This window comes from Cheilinus undulatus, linkage group 14 (genome assembly GCF_018320785.1).
Source record: "Cheilinus undulatus linkage group 14, ASM1832078v1, whole genome shotgun sequence".
NCBI lineage: Eukaryota > Metazoa > Chordata > Actinopteri > Labriformes > Labridae > Cheilinus > Cheilinus undulatus.
In genome coordinates, this window is record NC_054878.1 from 41,072,545 (window position 1) to 41,089,385 (window position 16,841).

Consider the following 16,841-nt stretch of genomic DNA (forward strand, 5'->3'; position numbering starts at 1 on the left):
GTGGTTTTGTTTTCAGATGTGGTTTTGTGGTCAGTGGAAGTCCGGCAGTGAAGTTCGTAGACTAGTTTTAGTTCCCTAGGATTAGCCGTAGCTGATTAGCTAGTGAGTGTCCATGGCTGAGGTGAGAGCCAATAAGAGTGGAGCTTACTAACAGGTTGTCCCTCCCCTAGAGGAGACAAGAGGAGGAGTACTACACTCGCCTGGAGGCCGAGCGGCGCCGGCAGCACGAAGAGGCGGAGAGAAAGCTGCTGACGCCAGACGAGCCGGCCGGTCTGTATCGGCCCCCGCTGCCCAAGGATTACCAACCCCCCGCCCCCCAAAACCCTACTAACACCCCCCCGCCCCCACCACAGAGAAACACCTCCTACCTCAAAACCCAGATCACCTCCCCCGACACGCTCTACACCGCCAAGTTCGTGTCCTACGCGGGCGATGACGACGAAGACGAGGAAGCAGGGAGTGGCGGCGGCGGCAGCCAATCAGGTCAGGTCAAGCTGTCGGCCACCAGGAAGTCGTACGGCGACCTCCCGGCCACGGTCTCGCCCAATCACGGCAGGCCTCAGCCGCCGCCCACTGCTCGCAAGCCCCGCCCTCTTTCAGACGGCATCTTCCTGTCTGGCTCGTTCCAGCCACCATTCAACAACTCCAACAGTACAGGCCCCCCTATTCCTGCCAAACCCAGCTCCATAACCCCCGGAGGCTTTAAAGGTAGACGGAGAGAGGAGAGAGGAGGCAGGCTCGCCACAGCGCCCCCTACAGCTCCCACACCTCCCTCTCAACCACTCATCTCTTTTTCTTCTTCTTAGTTAGTGGTTTGGTTTTTTGGTAGAGAGTAGGGCTGGGCAATATGGACTCAGAATCATATCATGGTATTGTTTTAGCTGAATGGTGATACACTATACTTATCTCATCATATTTTTCTTCTGTAATATGAAATAATTTTCATAGTACCAGAATTATAACCTTTGGCACAATTCTAGTAAAAGTCAAACTATTTTGATGCCTGTTTAAAACCACAGCAACACCTGAAATTGGGCAAATCCTCATTTTTAAGTGCTAAAATTTGCAGAAAAAAACTCTTACATACCAGGGATTTCCACAAACATATGGAGCAGTCAGCCTGCAGGAAAAAGAAGCTTGTAGTGTATGAAAGCTTGAGCATCAATCACTTAAGGCTAGGAAATCTGGGATTATTTAAGGATCGGTTAAGCTACTTCATGCATGAATCCAGTCTTAATTTTGACAGCCATGTCTTAAATATCACTGTTGATATCCATATCAGCTGAAATGTATCTGTAAATATCTGCATATCGACAAAAATCCAATATCATGCATTCCTAATTTTCACTCTCTAGCAGATAGTTTTAATAGCCCTAATTTTAAGTCATAGTTTTAGTCAGTGAAATTAACACTGGTTTTAGAATGTGCTTTTACATTGCTTAGGTCTAAATGGGTTACTCAGCTGTTCAGTTGACTATTGGCACTTGTGGAAAGTCCTGCTTAATGTCTTAATTGTATAAAAACATTCACAACATTTAAGTATATTGAGGATGTGAAAATTTGCAGTACTCTCAGATACCATGTGTTTCAAAATCATCATATCTCCAGTATTTTTAATGGTTACTGGTATTAAACCGTGTAGAAAATCAATGATCTTCAGTCATATTTGAAACTGCGTTTATTTTGGCAGCTATAATTTTAGTCTTAGTTTTGATATGAAATGTCTTTTAGTTTTAGTTACATTTTAGTCATTTCTATCCTGTTTAATTTTAGACTAGTTTTAGTCAACGAAACTGAAAAAAAACATTTTAGTCTAGTTTTAGTCCATAAAAAGTCCTCACATTTTATCCTTTTTAGTCCAAGCATTTATTCTCTTGCCTAAATCTGGTACCAAATCATATTAGTGTGTACAGTTGAGAGGCAGAATAGATACAGATTCATTGTATTTTGACAGATTTACCCTCAGTGGAGAAATATCACACATTTTGAATGTCCGACGAAAACTACATTACATTTTAGTCTAGTTTTATTCATCTTGATGAAAACTAAACTTACTTTTTGTCAGTTTTAGTCATCACAGATCTGTTTTTGTTTGTCCTAGTCTAGTTTTCGTCATGAAAAAAAAAGGCTGTCGACAAACACTTTTAGGCATAGTTTTAGTCAACAAAATTAACACTGATTTGAAATCAGAAGAGAGAGAGCGCACTAAATGGATTGCACAAATGTTTGCAACATTTGAAAAGTGTGTGGAACTGCCCAGTTCTAATGCATTTGTGCAAGTTGGAGAGCTTTCAGGAGGTAGATTCCAATTTATGGTGATTGAAAACAATAAATCAGGTGTTTAGGACTTCATTTTTTTGTTGCTGTGGCATCAAACAGGTTTCATTATCATTTGATAATAAAAAATACTCTGTAAATAAAATAAAACCAGGTAAAACAAGATGACAATCCCCCATTTAGACTTAACATTGGAGAGAATTATCTAGTGATCAGGAAGCATATTACTGTTAGTGGTGACTTCATTCAACATTGCACACTCCAGTGGTCAGATAAAGTCAGAAGAAACATGTAATGTTCTAGGGCAGTATGATCTGTATCAGTTTAAATGAGTTAGTCTTTGTATAGCTGTATCTTAAACACTGGATATATTGCCCAGCCCTAGTAGAGAGGTGTTCTGCCTTTTCATTTCCATCGTCTCCTTTTTTCTTCTTTAAATGTTTGTCATAAATTTTCTCAATCCGTCCCTCCATTCGTCACTTTATGTTGTTATTTTAAATGTGGAAATTCTCCCTCTCCTCGAGCCAATCAGATTGTTTTGTATTTTTTTATGTTGGTTTGTTTCGAACACCTCTTCCTGTAATTTTTTTCTCCTCATCATGTTCCTCCAATCACACCCCCTTCCCCTCCGATCAGCACAAGAAAACAGAAAAAAGCAATCGATAATCACGCCACCACTTTTTTGCTGCAGATTGAGACCCATCAGAGCCAATCATAGTACTGTTGGTGTTGTCGCTCGCCGCCTCCTTTGTGTCTGGTCTGTTGCTGCTTGGGAAACGAGGAGGGAGGGGGTCAAGGCCGCCTGTTGGTCTGCCTCCCCCTTCCTGCCCCGTGGCTCTGCTTAGCGGTGTTGGCTTTAAAGGGAAGGAGACACACCATTGGCTTCACACGCCCATCAATCCACTCGATCAAACAGAAACCAAAGCTCATTTCATGGACATGAACACAGAGAGCACACAGCAGCAGTGAGATGAGAGAGAGGTCCTACTTTGTCTGTGAATGTTAAAAAACAAACAAACACTCTAATCACCCTATCATAAAGCTGGATCAAACTTCTCTTCAACTCATGACGCTCCCTAGAGTCAGCTACTCATCACAGCGGCTTTTATTTAAGATTTAAAGGTCATACACAGGCTGCTTTTAAAGAAACCTTACCTTGAGCTTGAAAGTCTCAACACAGCTCAAATATTAAACATACTGACAGTTTTTCTTGGTTTATCCTGGTTAAATATTTGATTAAGATAAGTATCACAGCTTTTCCTCCAAAGGCTTCGTTGTTGGAAAGCGATATCTCACAGCAGAGGTCAAACTACAGTCAGCTGGCAGCTGTCTTGAATTTTTCTCTCCCAAAATACAAAAACATAATTCAAACTTGGATACACCTTCTGTGCAAGTTTCAAGTTTAGAAATGTGCAGTCGAAACACCAAATAACTCTAACCATTTATATGTGAAGTGCCAAAAACATCAGACTATTAAGTTGTGTAGATCAGGGCCCGCTTATTTCTGTCTAAGAAAAGCTAAGCCCACCCAGGGCCCACCTGGTAAAAGGAAACATTAATTGTTTTCACAACACCCTACATAATATGCCTTCATCCACTTGTTCTTGACAAAAGATCTATGCATAAACTAGCCAAAATTATGATGTAATATTGGGGCCACTGTAGAGGGAGAAATCAAAGACGATCTGCTGGTTTTCAAGAAAAAAAAAACAGAATTCTCAAGTTTAAAAAAGTTGTTTATACAAAAAAAAAACTGTTTTTTTTTTACTTTAAGTTTTATAAAGGTACATGGACCATATGTTAACATTTTTTAGTTGAAAAAATCCAACCACTGTTTTCTACTTCACCATGTTGTAAAGTTGGGATGCTAAGAACTCGAAATTTTTGAGCTAATTTCAAAATTTAAGACTTTTTTTTTTAATCGTATTACTTTTAGACAAGGATATTCTGAGGGGGTTTCGGAAATATATACCTAAAATTCCAAATACCTCCCCTAAAATTTGAATTGATGTCGAAGATTTCAGCTTTATTTAAGCTCCCTAATCATTTAACTAAAGTATTTAAACATCCAAAAGCATCTCAAAATAAGGGGAAAGCAGTAAAATTAATGGATGAGATGATCAGTCAAGCCATGTGATTGAAGCATAATGTGATGTTACCTTCCTCCTATAATTTTCAAATATTCTTTACTCTTTAGAAATTAAAAATAATTCCAAAAAGATGGAAAAATCCATTTACCAGTTGTCAAACCAGTCACATCTGGTAGATTTGTTTGTTTTCAACTTTTAGAAAAAATTAAAGATATATTTTTGGGCTTTGTATGCTTTTATTTATAGAGAGGAGGACCACGGATAGAGTCGGGAACAGGGATGAGAGAGTGCGGAAGAGACACCTAACCGCTAGTCCATCTGCACCCCTGTAGATTTTACACTTGACCACAGAATGGGAAATTGCTGCTCTACCTCAATCTTTTTCAAGTTCTACATCAGAACTAAAGACTTTATATAAAAGGACGCAGTTTTGGCCATGTCATCTAATGCTTTCTGATGCGCAATTTGGAACCCCATTGGTAGTAGTCGCCATATTGGAAATGATGACTTTATATTCAACTCAATCCCAGTACACCCCTTTCCCCTACCACTCAGCCCTACCTCTACATTTTTTTGCGCTCACATCCGGGAGTTGTTTTGTCCTGATTCTTATTGGAATGGAAAGGTAGGGTTAGGTACTTGGGCTATATGGCCTTACAGAGATTTTCAGAGGCACACTCCTAACCAAGTGTTGTGGGAAATCTCAAAGAATGCCTGGCAAATCATCTGAAAAATGTGAAAATTAAGACAACAGTCTGATATCATAATTTAATGTTGCTTCAATGCAAAATGGTCCTTTTGATTTTGAACAAGAATTTTTAAAGATAGCCATCACAGAAACGTCTGGTCTATTTATGTAAATACTGACTGTGACCACTGATGTATCAGGAACTTGAAGGATCGTCTTGTTTCAAGAATAAATCTAAGGGGTAATTACTTGACTAAACAGCTTAGAAGGTGTTTAAGATTATATCCAATTTTTGTGTGCAAATTGCAAAATATACAGAAATTTCTCATCTCTGTCTAGCAAATATCCAGAGCATATTTACACAAGAATTTATCTTGGCAAGTAAAATAGAAAGCTGGTGAAGCTGGTGGACTTAGCAACAATAATTACAGATATATGTCATCTTTTGGTGTTTGCGGCTCTTCTACTGTCCATCATTAATATGCTATAAACTCCAGCTGTTTGAGCATCCACAGACAAAGTTAACTCTGAATGATGTCAGTCTGAATGTCATCACCACCTGATTCTTAGAAAACACTTTTTATGCACCTTTAAGATAAACCTCTGCATTCCTGCTGCTGCTCACTGAACACATGAAACACATCCAGGACCTTCATGGAGAACTTAAACTGCACTTTCACTCCAATCAGATCCCACTAACGTCCCACCACCCACCCCAACAACCCACCTACCCCACCATCCATCTGACCCACCCACCCTCCCTCACGGATCAAAATCTGCATGTTTCACCTCACACATGCATCTTAAACATACCACACTGCACTCTGGCTGCCTGCGGCTCACCCCAGTTAACCGGCTTGATGTCTATTGCTTTTTACTGCCTGTGCTCAGCTTCCACCAGGCCGCTTTCTCGACTTAATTCTTGATTTTTACTCAAGTTTTCCTCACTCTGCCTGTCAACCTGTGTGTTTGTTAATCTGCCTTCCCAAATAGCTTCAATTTTTACTCTTTTGTTTGTGCTTTGTCTTCTGCCTGTTGTCATCTTTGCCTGTCTGTGTGTCTCTGCTGTAGCTGTGCTGCTGTCTAACGCTGCAGCTTTACTAAACCTGACTACAACTCCCACAGGGCATTGCAGCAGATTCAGGTGACAGAATGGGCACCTGAGTCTCTGGCTTCCCTGACAAACCAATCTTAAATGTTTTTAAATGACTATTGTTGAAGTAGCTGGCAGCTCCAAATGCTCTCGTATCAAAAGTGCCGCCTCTTGTCAAACTTTGCAACCACAATGCACATTTTTAGGCTCCATTTTGGAGTAAATTCCATTTTTGAGGGAGTAAATTCAGATATCCAAAGAGAGATTTTTAAACAACACTATTTTCATGCAGGAAACCCAAAAATGAAGAGTCTGCCAAAAGAAAAGCAAAATGAAAAGCATTCACAACCGTAAATATTCATGGAAATCCAGTGGATGCTTTTTGCTGAATATAAAAATTTTCAGTAGCAGTGCCAGCAGTATAATTTCCCATTTCTTTTGGCTCCACAGAGGAATGTTTTTGGCTTGTTTCTCTGTGGTTACTTTGTTCTCTGCCACTTTGTGTTCATGTGGTCTGAGAGTGAAGAAAGACCCGGCTTGATCTTGTCCCAAACTACGCTTAAGATCTCTCTAAGCTTTTGGGTTATAAAATCTAAAAGAAAAAGAGCTCAGGAGCTGCCAGCTGGATGGATCTGTCTGGGTTCACACCCTGTCGCTGTGTCTGCGTCTGAACTGTACCAGACGTGTCCTTTAGCTCATCTAAAACACAAAAACAAACTCCTCATCAGTATCTTTTGATCCACAACCAAGTCATTTGAGATTTGATGTTCCATGTCTGAATCTAAGACCAGTAACAGCCCAGGTATTGACTCAATCACTCTTTAAAGAAGAAGCTCCCTGTCAGCCTGTGGTTTCAATTTTTCACCTTGCACAGAGTTTGTAACATTTTATTCTCAAGATCTAAATACAGAAAATATGAATTCCTGATCTCTGGTTTAAGTTGTGAAAGAACACTGAAAACATGGATCTTTAGAACTTTCTGTCAACAAATCCAATGAAAAGACCAAAACAAGTCCTTTTAGCCATGGAGTAATAATTATGTGCTCTTCCAACGTAGGGATGTACGCAGTTAAAGGGTTAAATTTGTTTATCAAAATAGCCAGCGTGAGATTTACGAGCCAGTTAAACTTCTAAGCTATAATTTTTTATAAACATGGGCATGAAATTAGAGTCTATAATGCTCTTTTAAACAAATGAACCTCCTGCCACTAGAGGTTGCTGAAGCTTCAGTTAATGCCCGCTGCCACCCTGTCTGAGTTTTCCCCCGGCACCTCACCAGACATGAATATGAGAAGCTATGTGGTAGCTTAGCGGCTAGCATGTAGTAGGAACAGTGCAGCATGACGGTTTTTTTAAGTTGTACATGGAAATCAAGTGCTCTGTTGGCTGTTGAGGGTTAAACTCACATATAACTATTCAACCGAAGTGAAAAGAGGCGACATATCAAAGCGCAATATTAATCTGCAAAGTGGAACAAAGGCTGACGGTGCTAGCTGCTAATGTTAGCCAGGCTGTTGAGAATATCAGGCTCACAGCACACCCGCTAACACAATGACCCTGTGATGAATTTGACTGTTTTCTAAGTATTTTCTCCTCTTTAGACAAGTCGATAAAACAAAATTTAAATGAGCATTTAGCCAAATGGAGAAATAAATGCTTTGGAGCATCCTTATTCCATATGGGGGTAAATATTCATTATGACACAATTTTTTAAAAATCCATGTGACACAGGTTAATAAAAATTAATGAGACAAAATGAGCAGTTTGTGATACACAAGGACCTCCGGCTATAATAATAAATAAAAAGGTTTGCTTTATTAAGAAAAAAATCCACCACTCTGAGCTTTCAAACGAGACATTTTTAAAATCATGATAAATTGCTAGTTTTAAACAGTTAGTCATGATTCAGTCACACTTAAAATTTAATTGTTTTCATTTCAGGACAACTCTATACTCTCAATCTATATTTAAATCTCTTTGGATAATGTGAATTCTGATGAACATTTGCTTTTTATGATGTCTGAAATAAGGTTATTATAGTTAGCTAAAACTAACTAAATGACTAAAACTAAAAGGTAAAAATCATTTTAGTTAACTGAAACTAAATAAAAACTGAGCTTTATAAGAAAAACTAAAACTAACTAAAACTAAGTATTGTGTTGACAAAACTAAAACGAAATAAAATTAGAGACAAAATCTCCTTAGTTTTAGTCTTTGACAGCAGAAGACTGACATGAACACCCAGGTCTGGACAGAGTAAAGTGGCCTTATTGATTGCAGAAAAAAAAATAATAATCACGCAACGGTCAATTTTAGGTGTTAGTTTTATACAAATATAAAAATTTAATAAATAAAATAAAAACTGAAGAGCCCTTTTGGGTCTGGCCGTTGACAGGTGTCCTGTATTGCTAAAAAACTAACACTAAAACTAATAAAAACTAAACTAAAATGAAGTATTTTTTCAAAATTAAAACTCAACTAAACTAAGAAACCAGCAGGAAAAACTTAACTGAAATCTAAAACAAAAGGTAAAAACTAAAAAAATAAAAAACTAATAAGAAATCCAAAACTATTTTAACCTTGGTCTTAAATTATGACTTAGAGCTAGGAGGCAGCTTCAAAGAGCTTATTCTGTCAAATACACTGTTTAACTCTGTTATACATCAAGAAAGATGCAGTAGTGCATGTACAAAATGACTCACTGACATCCATCGATCCCAGTTAATGCGACAGCTGTTTAGTTGCTCTGTCTAAGTTACCCAGTGGAACAAAAACAATCTTTTTTATAACTTTTACTTAGTAGTTTGTGCTGTCTGAAGCGAGAGCCTCGTTTTCCATATGGTTACAGAGGTAAGTCAACAGGAAGTCCATTCATCCCTATGGGAATCTCTGTAATGTCTGACATTCCTGCCAAACCACTCCTCTCTGTAATATTTTGGTCTGGAATTTGGCACGTGGCTTTTTATACACTTGGATCAAATTCATGTTGGTTTTTATTTCATATGATTTGCTGACAGAAATAAAAACAAATTATTAATATTATTATTATCATTAAACACCTTGAACCAGCTTAGTTTGACTTCAGCTTGTCTGGGAATAAAAACCCGCAGACTCTGAGGAAATGTAGGCACAAACCAATCAGGTAAATCTGGCTCTGGCGGTCCCGCTTGGACTGGTCCATCATGGTATTTAGAAAGACACAGGGACACATGAGCCAGCTGATTAACATCTCTTCTGGGGTAAAAGTCAAGGCCACCATCCTTCTAAGATTTAGATTTTTTCTTCACATAAAATATATTTTTTTAAGATGCTAGATTCCTAAAAAATCTCACATATTCAAACTCCTCTTATGAAGCTGAGATTTTACTGTGACAAAGAAAAGCAGTCAGATTTAATTTGTTTAATGTTAGGTGTGACGTTTCATGATGGTGACCTTGGCCTTAGACCCTTCCACAGACCATTTTTGCTGCTATTGAATGGCCCTTTGACAGCTTTTTAACACTCTTTCTTTCTCTTCTCTCGGCTTGCTGCTGTAGCTCACTGAGATCTGACTGTTTCTGCCTAATGCTTGTTCACTCTCTTACTTCCTCCTGCTCAGGCTGGTCTGTGGGAAAATGAACCGATATGGACTGGAGAAGCTGCTGGGTTCAGGCAACCAGGGTCTCTGATTAATAAGACTGTGAATCAATAAATAGCATTGAAGGAGTTTTGAGAAGTAATGGGATAGAGATATCAGAGACCCTTACAGCTATCATCCAGCAGCTTCTGCCTCTGATGTTTCAGATGATAAAAGTTGTTCATATGATGGATGCTAACTGATCTCTTGCGTCATGTCTGTCTGCTGTGTGACTCGTGACCGTCGTGCAGGATTTAACTCGTACACTGGAAACTCAGCAGGAGTTGTAGGATCAGGAGAAGTCTACAAGGACCCGCGAGACAAATGGACGAAGAGGTAACATTTCTGTTATCTTTCTGTTTTTTAGTTTTTGTTTTTTTGGAGCCCACATATTTCTGAATCACTGGGTGCTGTGTCTGTCTGTGTTGCAGTCAGGAGCAGGAGAACTCGATCCCCAGCGGCGCTCCGGAGAGTCTGACCTTCAAGGAACGCCAGCGTCTCTTCTCTCAGGGGAAGGAGGTTTCCAACAAGGTCAAGGCTTCACGCAAACTCATGGAGCTGGAGAACGAGCTCAACACCAAGTAGTAGACCGAGCCTTTAACGTCCCAGCGTCACCTTAAACACATCACCGCCACCGTGGTAACATTAAGGTGCTCCTGGGACACAAACTGGGTCGAGAGGGCCGGCGCTCGCTTTCCCAACCACTGACCGTCTCCTCCTGTCCGTGTTCTTTTCCCCTCTTTTATTTTTTTATTTTAATCGATGAATAACTGGACCATTCACTTTTTTTCGACGTAGCTATATCGTTGCAATAGGAGAGACATTTATGGCTTAAATTTTCTTCCCCTTGTTCCGGTCTGTCAAAGATATATAATGATAAAGCACTGTAAAAAAGTTTTAATTGTATCTAGTGAGAATTTGAGAATCACACCACAAAGGGGGATATATTTTTGTTTATAAAAAGGTTCTTGGGGCGAGGGGGGTGGAGATAGTTTTATTCTCATTTTAATTTTTTTTTAAATAGCTCACTGAAAATGAACAATTTTATGCTGTTATTTTATGCTCTTTTTGTTCTGCATCATGATGATTTCAGTTAAAATCCCTTCATGCCAGCAGAAGCGCCCACACGAGAGCTCCAGACCAATCTTTATTTTTATTTCCTCCTTTTTTAAAATCAAATCTCAGTGAGTGAAACACTGTTATTTCATTCCGTAGCAAGGAAGCATGGGATTTCTTTTTTTAATGGTGATGTTTTAGATGAACATTGAAAGATTCTCCAGAAGAGGATCGAACAGTCCAGAGAAGGATCTTTAAGTGCACAACATTACTGTAAATATCTGGGTCCACGACTGTCTCATTCTTTTACTACTGTAGAAACCTGCCAGGCTACTAAAACACTGCAAAACTAACCTGATTTAACAGAGAATCCAACTGGACTGTCTCCCCGCTGTCAGTGGAGTAAAATTTATAAATGTTTGGCCCAGACGTGAGGTAACTTTGATTTTACTTTCTTTTAAATCTAATAGTCATTTTTTGCAGAGTTGTGTGAGATTCATTTGACTGATTGTTCCCGAAATTTAAGGCAGAAAGACAATTTCTTTCACTCACAATGTGATTAATGTTGGTTTTCACAATAAAAGGAAAAACTACTCTTTAAGTCCTAGTTTGCTTTACAGATATTTATTTCAAACCTTGTGGAGAAAACATAACTTGCACAAAATGTGTTTTTAATATTGAATATGTGTCTGCAAACTGTTTGGAGAAGTGGATTACATTTGGGACCTCTCATACTGTGGTTATAGTCTGTGATTTTCTGCGTTACTCACAGAAAAGTTTTGTTTTTACACCAGCTGTGCTTCAGGGAGATCAGATGGATTCAAGAACCCTGCTTATACCTTACAGTAATATCTGTTTTGGATATTTGGATACCAAGTGGTCATCTTTAATGCGAGGTGTACTGAAAACTAATTGATACCCAATAGCTCAGACTGCATACAGAGGCGGTCTGGGATGCCTTCATCCAGACTGGTTTAGCAGTATAGACGCTAACGTTAGTGGCATGCATAAAAGACCACCCTGATGGAATCTGTGGAAGTCTGCCAGATAGCAAAAAGGATGGCTTCTTTATGTCCATCCAGCCTCTATTGTAGTGATTTGAATTCTCTCTCTTTTGACAGGGTTGCTACTCTCTTAAGGCCCTGGACACCAGCATAGATAAACCAGGAGAGGTTGAAAACAGATGGAGTTAAAATGAGAACTCTGATAATAAATTCTAAGGACCAATAGAAATGTTAACAGGTCATTAAGTCTTCCTGCTGAAACAGGTCTTACAAAATGAAAAGGGTAGTGAAGCCATGTCAAACAAACGTGTACACCTCTAGACAATTCTGGGAAACAGTTCTATCATGCTCTCAATCACTAACATCTTTATGGATGCCCATGTTCTTTGGGACTCAATTAAAGTTATGCTGATACCATTTTGCATTGGTGGCCTTTATTTGGAGATAACAGGAAAATCAGGGAGCAAAGGTGCAGAAAAGGTGACGAACTCAGCTTCCTACTTAGAAGACCAGTTTTGGTTTGTGGCGCCTTACATCTGACTCAACAACTTTGATTCCCGTTGTCCTAAATTAAAATTCGTCTTTGCATATCTTGCAAGTTGCCTTATAATTCTTGCTTGTCTGTCCCTGTATTTTGCATCTTGAAGCCAAAGTAGTTTGAACTTTCAGTTTCCCCAACTTCCTTTCTTTTATGCAATATCCTGCCATCAATGCACAAGAACAAGCAGATCCAATTGTTCATAAAAAGTCTTAAGGCTAACTAGACAGTCAAGACTGCTGAAGACATTTTACCAGCATTTAAGAGCTGCAGGAAGCCTCTTTTAAGAGATCTGGATAATTTGGCTCAGCTCAGTAATAATCCAGTCTGTCAGCTCCCAAACAGCCCTTCATCTGGTACCATTTTGGCTTTTATCTTGTCCATTACAGCATGTCCTCACTGCACAAGACACAAATCAGACTGATTGATCACTTTGATACCTGTTGTAGGTCCCTGACAAATCAGTCCATTTGTAGTCCATCAGCCTGTTCCTATTTTCCTTTCTGTTGCTTACTTTGACATGAACAAGGAAAGACGGAGCTGGCAAGGTATCAGGAGTGTCAGACTGGAAGATTTTCTTGATTTTCTTTCACTTTCCTCACTCAGAAAGCTTTTTCTTCTTCTTCTTTTAGCAAACCAGAGATGTGTATTAGCAATATCTGTGAATTCACATGCTTTGGTCCAACTTGACTCAACATGGAAGCAGGACTATGCAGCTCACGGCCGTCAAAGCCTTGTCATTACAAAGTGCCACACTTAGACTTACACTACACTTTCTCCATATTCAAAATAAAAGCACTAGATGTTGTACTCTCTAACGGGGGAAAACTAAAATTAACAAAGTACAGAATTAGATACTTAATGGATGCATTCATTTCAATCTAACTAGCACCCACAAGGTTTATTTACTTTATTATATATCAGCATTTTTCTTTAAAGCATGTTTATGACAAAATTAGGGAGAAAAGCTGTTAAAGAGGCATTACTGTGGCTGATACGCCCTCGTTAATCAGTAGTGCCAATGTGCCAGATGGGCTGAGAGGCACAGAAATAACGTTATTTGTGTGAGAGGCAGGCAAGTGAGTACTGACTGCAGATTGTCACGGAAGGTGTTTTGTAAATTCACTGCGTGGATGCTGGAGCTCGGTGCAATGAATTTGGTATCCTAATACCCAATACTGATGTTTAATATAAGGTGTAAACCATCCCAGGGTGATAGAGTTGTGGTTGTACAAATATATATAAACACAATTTACATAAACACATTCACCAAACTGCTGCTCTGATGTAAAAAGGAACACACCCAAACCCCTTGGAGTTGTACAAGAACATTTATTCTAGTAAAGTTTCATTTGAATCTCTTCTGCAGTTTGTTTGAGTGACTCCATCCTGTGTGTGGCTTTATTTAATTTCTCTCTCCAGGAGCCTCCACCAAAACCGACTCTACACAGTGAGATCAGAAACTGGCTCGTTTAAACACCACCGACGTGTCTCCTCCCCCCACAATGACAACTCCTTTTTAGGTTTCAAATGAACTGAATCATTTAAATGGTTTCATGTTTAGCCTTTTGTAAATCATTAATAAATACAGATTTTTCAACAGTGCAGGCTGGATGTGTGGTCTTTTTTCACTGTGTTAATATTCATATTGACTGCATTATAAGACCACCTAAGGAAGGCAAAATTAAATGTAATTTGCATTTATTTTATCCTTGAATCATGTAACATGGGAATTGATAGAACAGAGCTTCATAATTCCCATTGTCAAGCCACATAACTGATTAAACTGATTTCATTACACTGTACTGTTACTTGTGTCTTCCTGATTTATAACACTACTACTGCTGTGCTCGTGGTGATTAACACTAGGTCTTTATTTAAAGGGATACTTCAAGATTTTGGCAATTTCTCCCATGCCATAATTCCTATAGTCTTAGTTTCATAGCATGGTGAATGTGCAGGTCACAACGTATCCATGAGAGCGTTTTGGAGTTGTTGGATTGTGTATTTGATGAGTTTGATGAGGAAAAGCCAGAATACCGTCTGCTTACATTGAGTTGGCACAGCAGGTCCGAACTCGGCAGCGGCGATCTTAAAATAGCTTGCACCGACAACTGAAGGTAACGAACGAATTACTAAGCCTATAGGAATTAAGGCAATGGGCGATTTTGCCAAAATGTTGAAGTATCCCTTTAAGCGTCAACATTTCCCCGTTTATTTTTTGTATGTTCCCGCCCTTTTGCATGGTTGACTTTCAAAGGAGTGTTTGAACTTTAATTTGGTAGCACAACCGGATGTGCAAGTAAAAACACACTTCGCTTGACTAAAGCCATTAGCGTTTCGCTTTGTTCTTTGCCAAGAATGAGGGTTCGACTCCAGCTCTGAATGTATTCGCATTTCTATTTTCCTGTTATTTGCCATATCTACATTACACTGGCATAACATGCTATCAATTAAACCATTGGCAATTGTCCAGAGAGTGATTTCAGAGCGTTCAGGCTTCGTTTTAGTTTCTAGAACGTAAATGCAGATGGAGCTACTGATGCTAACAGGAAAAAGACGTTGAGGCGGACGCCATTTTGGAGGGGTAGACGCGGACGAATTTGGATTACAGTTTCCACATCAGCAGAGCGTCTTTTTTATGATGACAACAAGCATAATTCAATTAAATATAGAACGATTTCAAGCTGTTTGATCTGTCCCAAGCGTCACATATGTTTGTACAATATAAGATGCCGTTCCCTTTGTGCTACACCAGCGTGTCTTGATGTGAGTCTGCTGTAATTCTCTGTGAAACAGTCAGTACTAGGGCCATTTGGAACGCGTGAGTGTATATTCACATTCACCTGAGAAATAATAAATCTTGATTATTGTGGTTTTTCTTTCTGATTGACTTTAATAATCCGGCATCACCATAAAGTAATGCACGGCTGTACCCCTTAAAAATGGTGCCTGCAGCAACATGTTCAGTTCTAGAACGTTGTACGCCAAATTCTTACCGGAGGCTTGTGCCGGAATTTCAAAATAAAACCGGAAGTTGCGTATGTGCTAATCGGCGACTCTATAAATGCAATGGCGCCCCTATCGCGGTATGTGTCAGGATGGCCGAGCGGTCTAAGGCGCTGCGTTCAGGTCGCAGTCTCCCCTGGAGGCGTGGGTTCGAATCCCACTTCTGACAACAACTTTTTCTCTTCGAACACAAAGTTGGACACATATCAGTTCTTAAACCACGCAGATAATGTATTATAATCTGTTCTTGTGATTATTCTCTTTGATATATGTTGTGAACGTAACATATTGGCAAATAGGCCTCAGGTTATAATTTATATTGAGTGTATACACAGTTTTGCCTCATTTGGGCTCTTTTTGATAAAACGCCTGCAAAAAGATCCAGTGAAAAATTGTTTTGAGGAAGCATGTGGTTTGTACTGTGATAACTTAACACATAGAACACAAAACACCTCCTGATTAACACCTCCAAAAGAATTAGCCAGTGATAGCTGTAAGTTTACTTACTTGCCACAAAACAGGCAATTCAGTGTTAACAGCAGACAATACTGGAGAACAATCCAATAGTTCAGCATGGTAAGGTATTTAAACTGAACTGTCATCCAAAGAGGAAACAATCCTGAAACAACAGCACCCTCCAGTGGTAACTTTTTATACACCTAAAGCTGCAAATACTCTATTTCAGGCGTCACACATCCCTGATGGACATCTGACTCAATAGAACAAGACAATAAAGCTGACTGATGACTTTTGAGGTAGACTGGTTCTGGAGGGTAATTTCCCAGTTTAAATCCTCCATTTACATATCAGAAAATCCTTATGTCAGTGTTTTAATCCAGGAACCAAGCCAACCAGCAACCTGAGCCCTTATGGGGCAAAAATGATTTGGCACACTTCCTGAATGTACCGGTACATAGGCCTTTTTCTACATTTTCTCATCTATTGTAGTGTTTACATTGTTAGAGAGTGCAGACCTCCACCATTAGCCCTATCTCCCAATAGTACAGAATCCTTTAAAAAATTCCTGCATCCAGACAGTGATACGGATTAATCCCAAAATCTAATTAGTTCTTCCCTATGCCATTTCTGACATTTCCTGAAAATGTCATCAAAATCCATCCATAACTATTTGAGTTATGTTGCTAACAAACAAACTAACTGACAAACCCTGCCAATCACATAACCTCCTTGGCGGAGGTAATTAGAAAGCCTTAAACTTACTCAAGTGGCACAATTTGAAAGCTGGAAATCTTCTGAGGCCCACTGAAACCTACAGGAGCACATATTTCTGTTTCACATTCAGGTAGCTCGCGGTAAGCCCATCATTGAGAGCTATGAAGTTATGCCTAATGATCCGATCTGCAGTGGAGGAAATGAACGGCATTTTCTGAAACACACTGTTGAGCTCAATACTGATTCAAAGTAGGAATATCAATAAGGACAACATTCTTCCTCAAAAGGCTTCAAAAC

General features: G+C 39.3%; 1 protein-coding gene and 1 non-coding gene across 6 annotated transcripts in view; both read left to right on the top strand.

Annotated features, from left to right (window-relative positions):
* The window catches only part of afdna (afadin, adherens junction formation factor a), a 169,966-nt gene extending 156,002 nt beyond the window's left edge, over positions 1-13,964 (top strand). For 3 of the 5 annotated variants that reach the window (XM_041804829.1, XM_041804830.1, XM_041804831.1), the window contains 3 exons: positions 171-708; positions 10,016-10,100; positions 10,196-13,964. In XM_041804829.1, the coding sequence (XP_041660763.1) occupies positions 171-708; positions 10,016-10,100; positions 10,196-10,349 (777 nt within the window). In that variant the 3' untranslated portion in view covers positions 10,350-13,964. The remainder of the gene's footprint in view (positions 1-170; positions 709-10,015; positions 10,101-10,195) is intronic. The other 2 variants (XM_041804833.1, XM_041804834.1) reach the window with 1 other exon arrangement.
* Positions 13,965-15,457: 1,493 nt separating this feature from the next.
* trnal-cag lies at positions 15,458-15,540 on the top strand. The gene has a single exon. It is a non-coding gene; the product is annotated as a tRNA-Leu (tRNA).
* Positions 15,541-16,841: the final 1,301 nt, after the last annotated feature.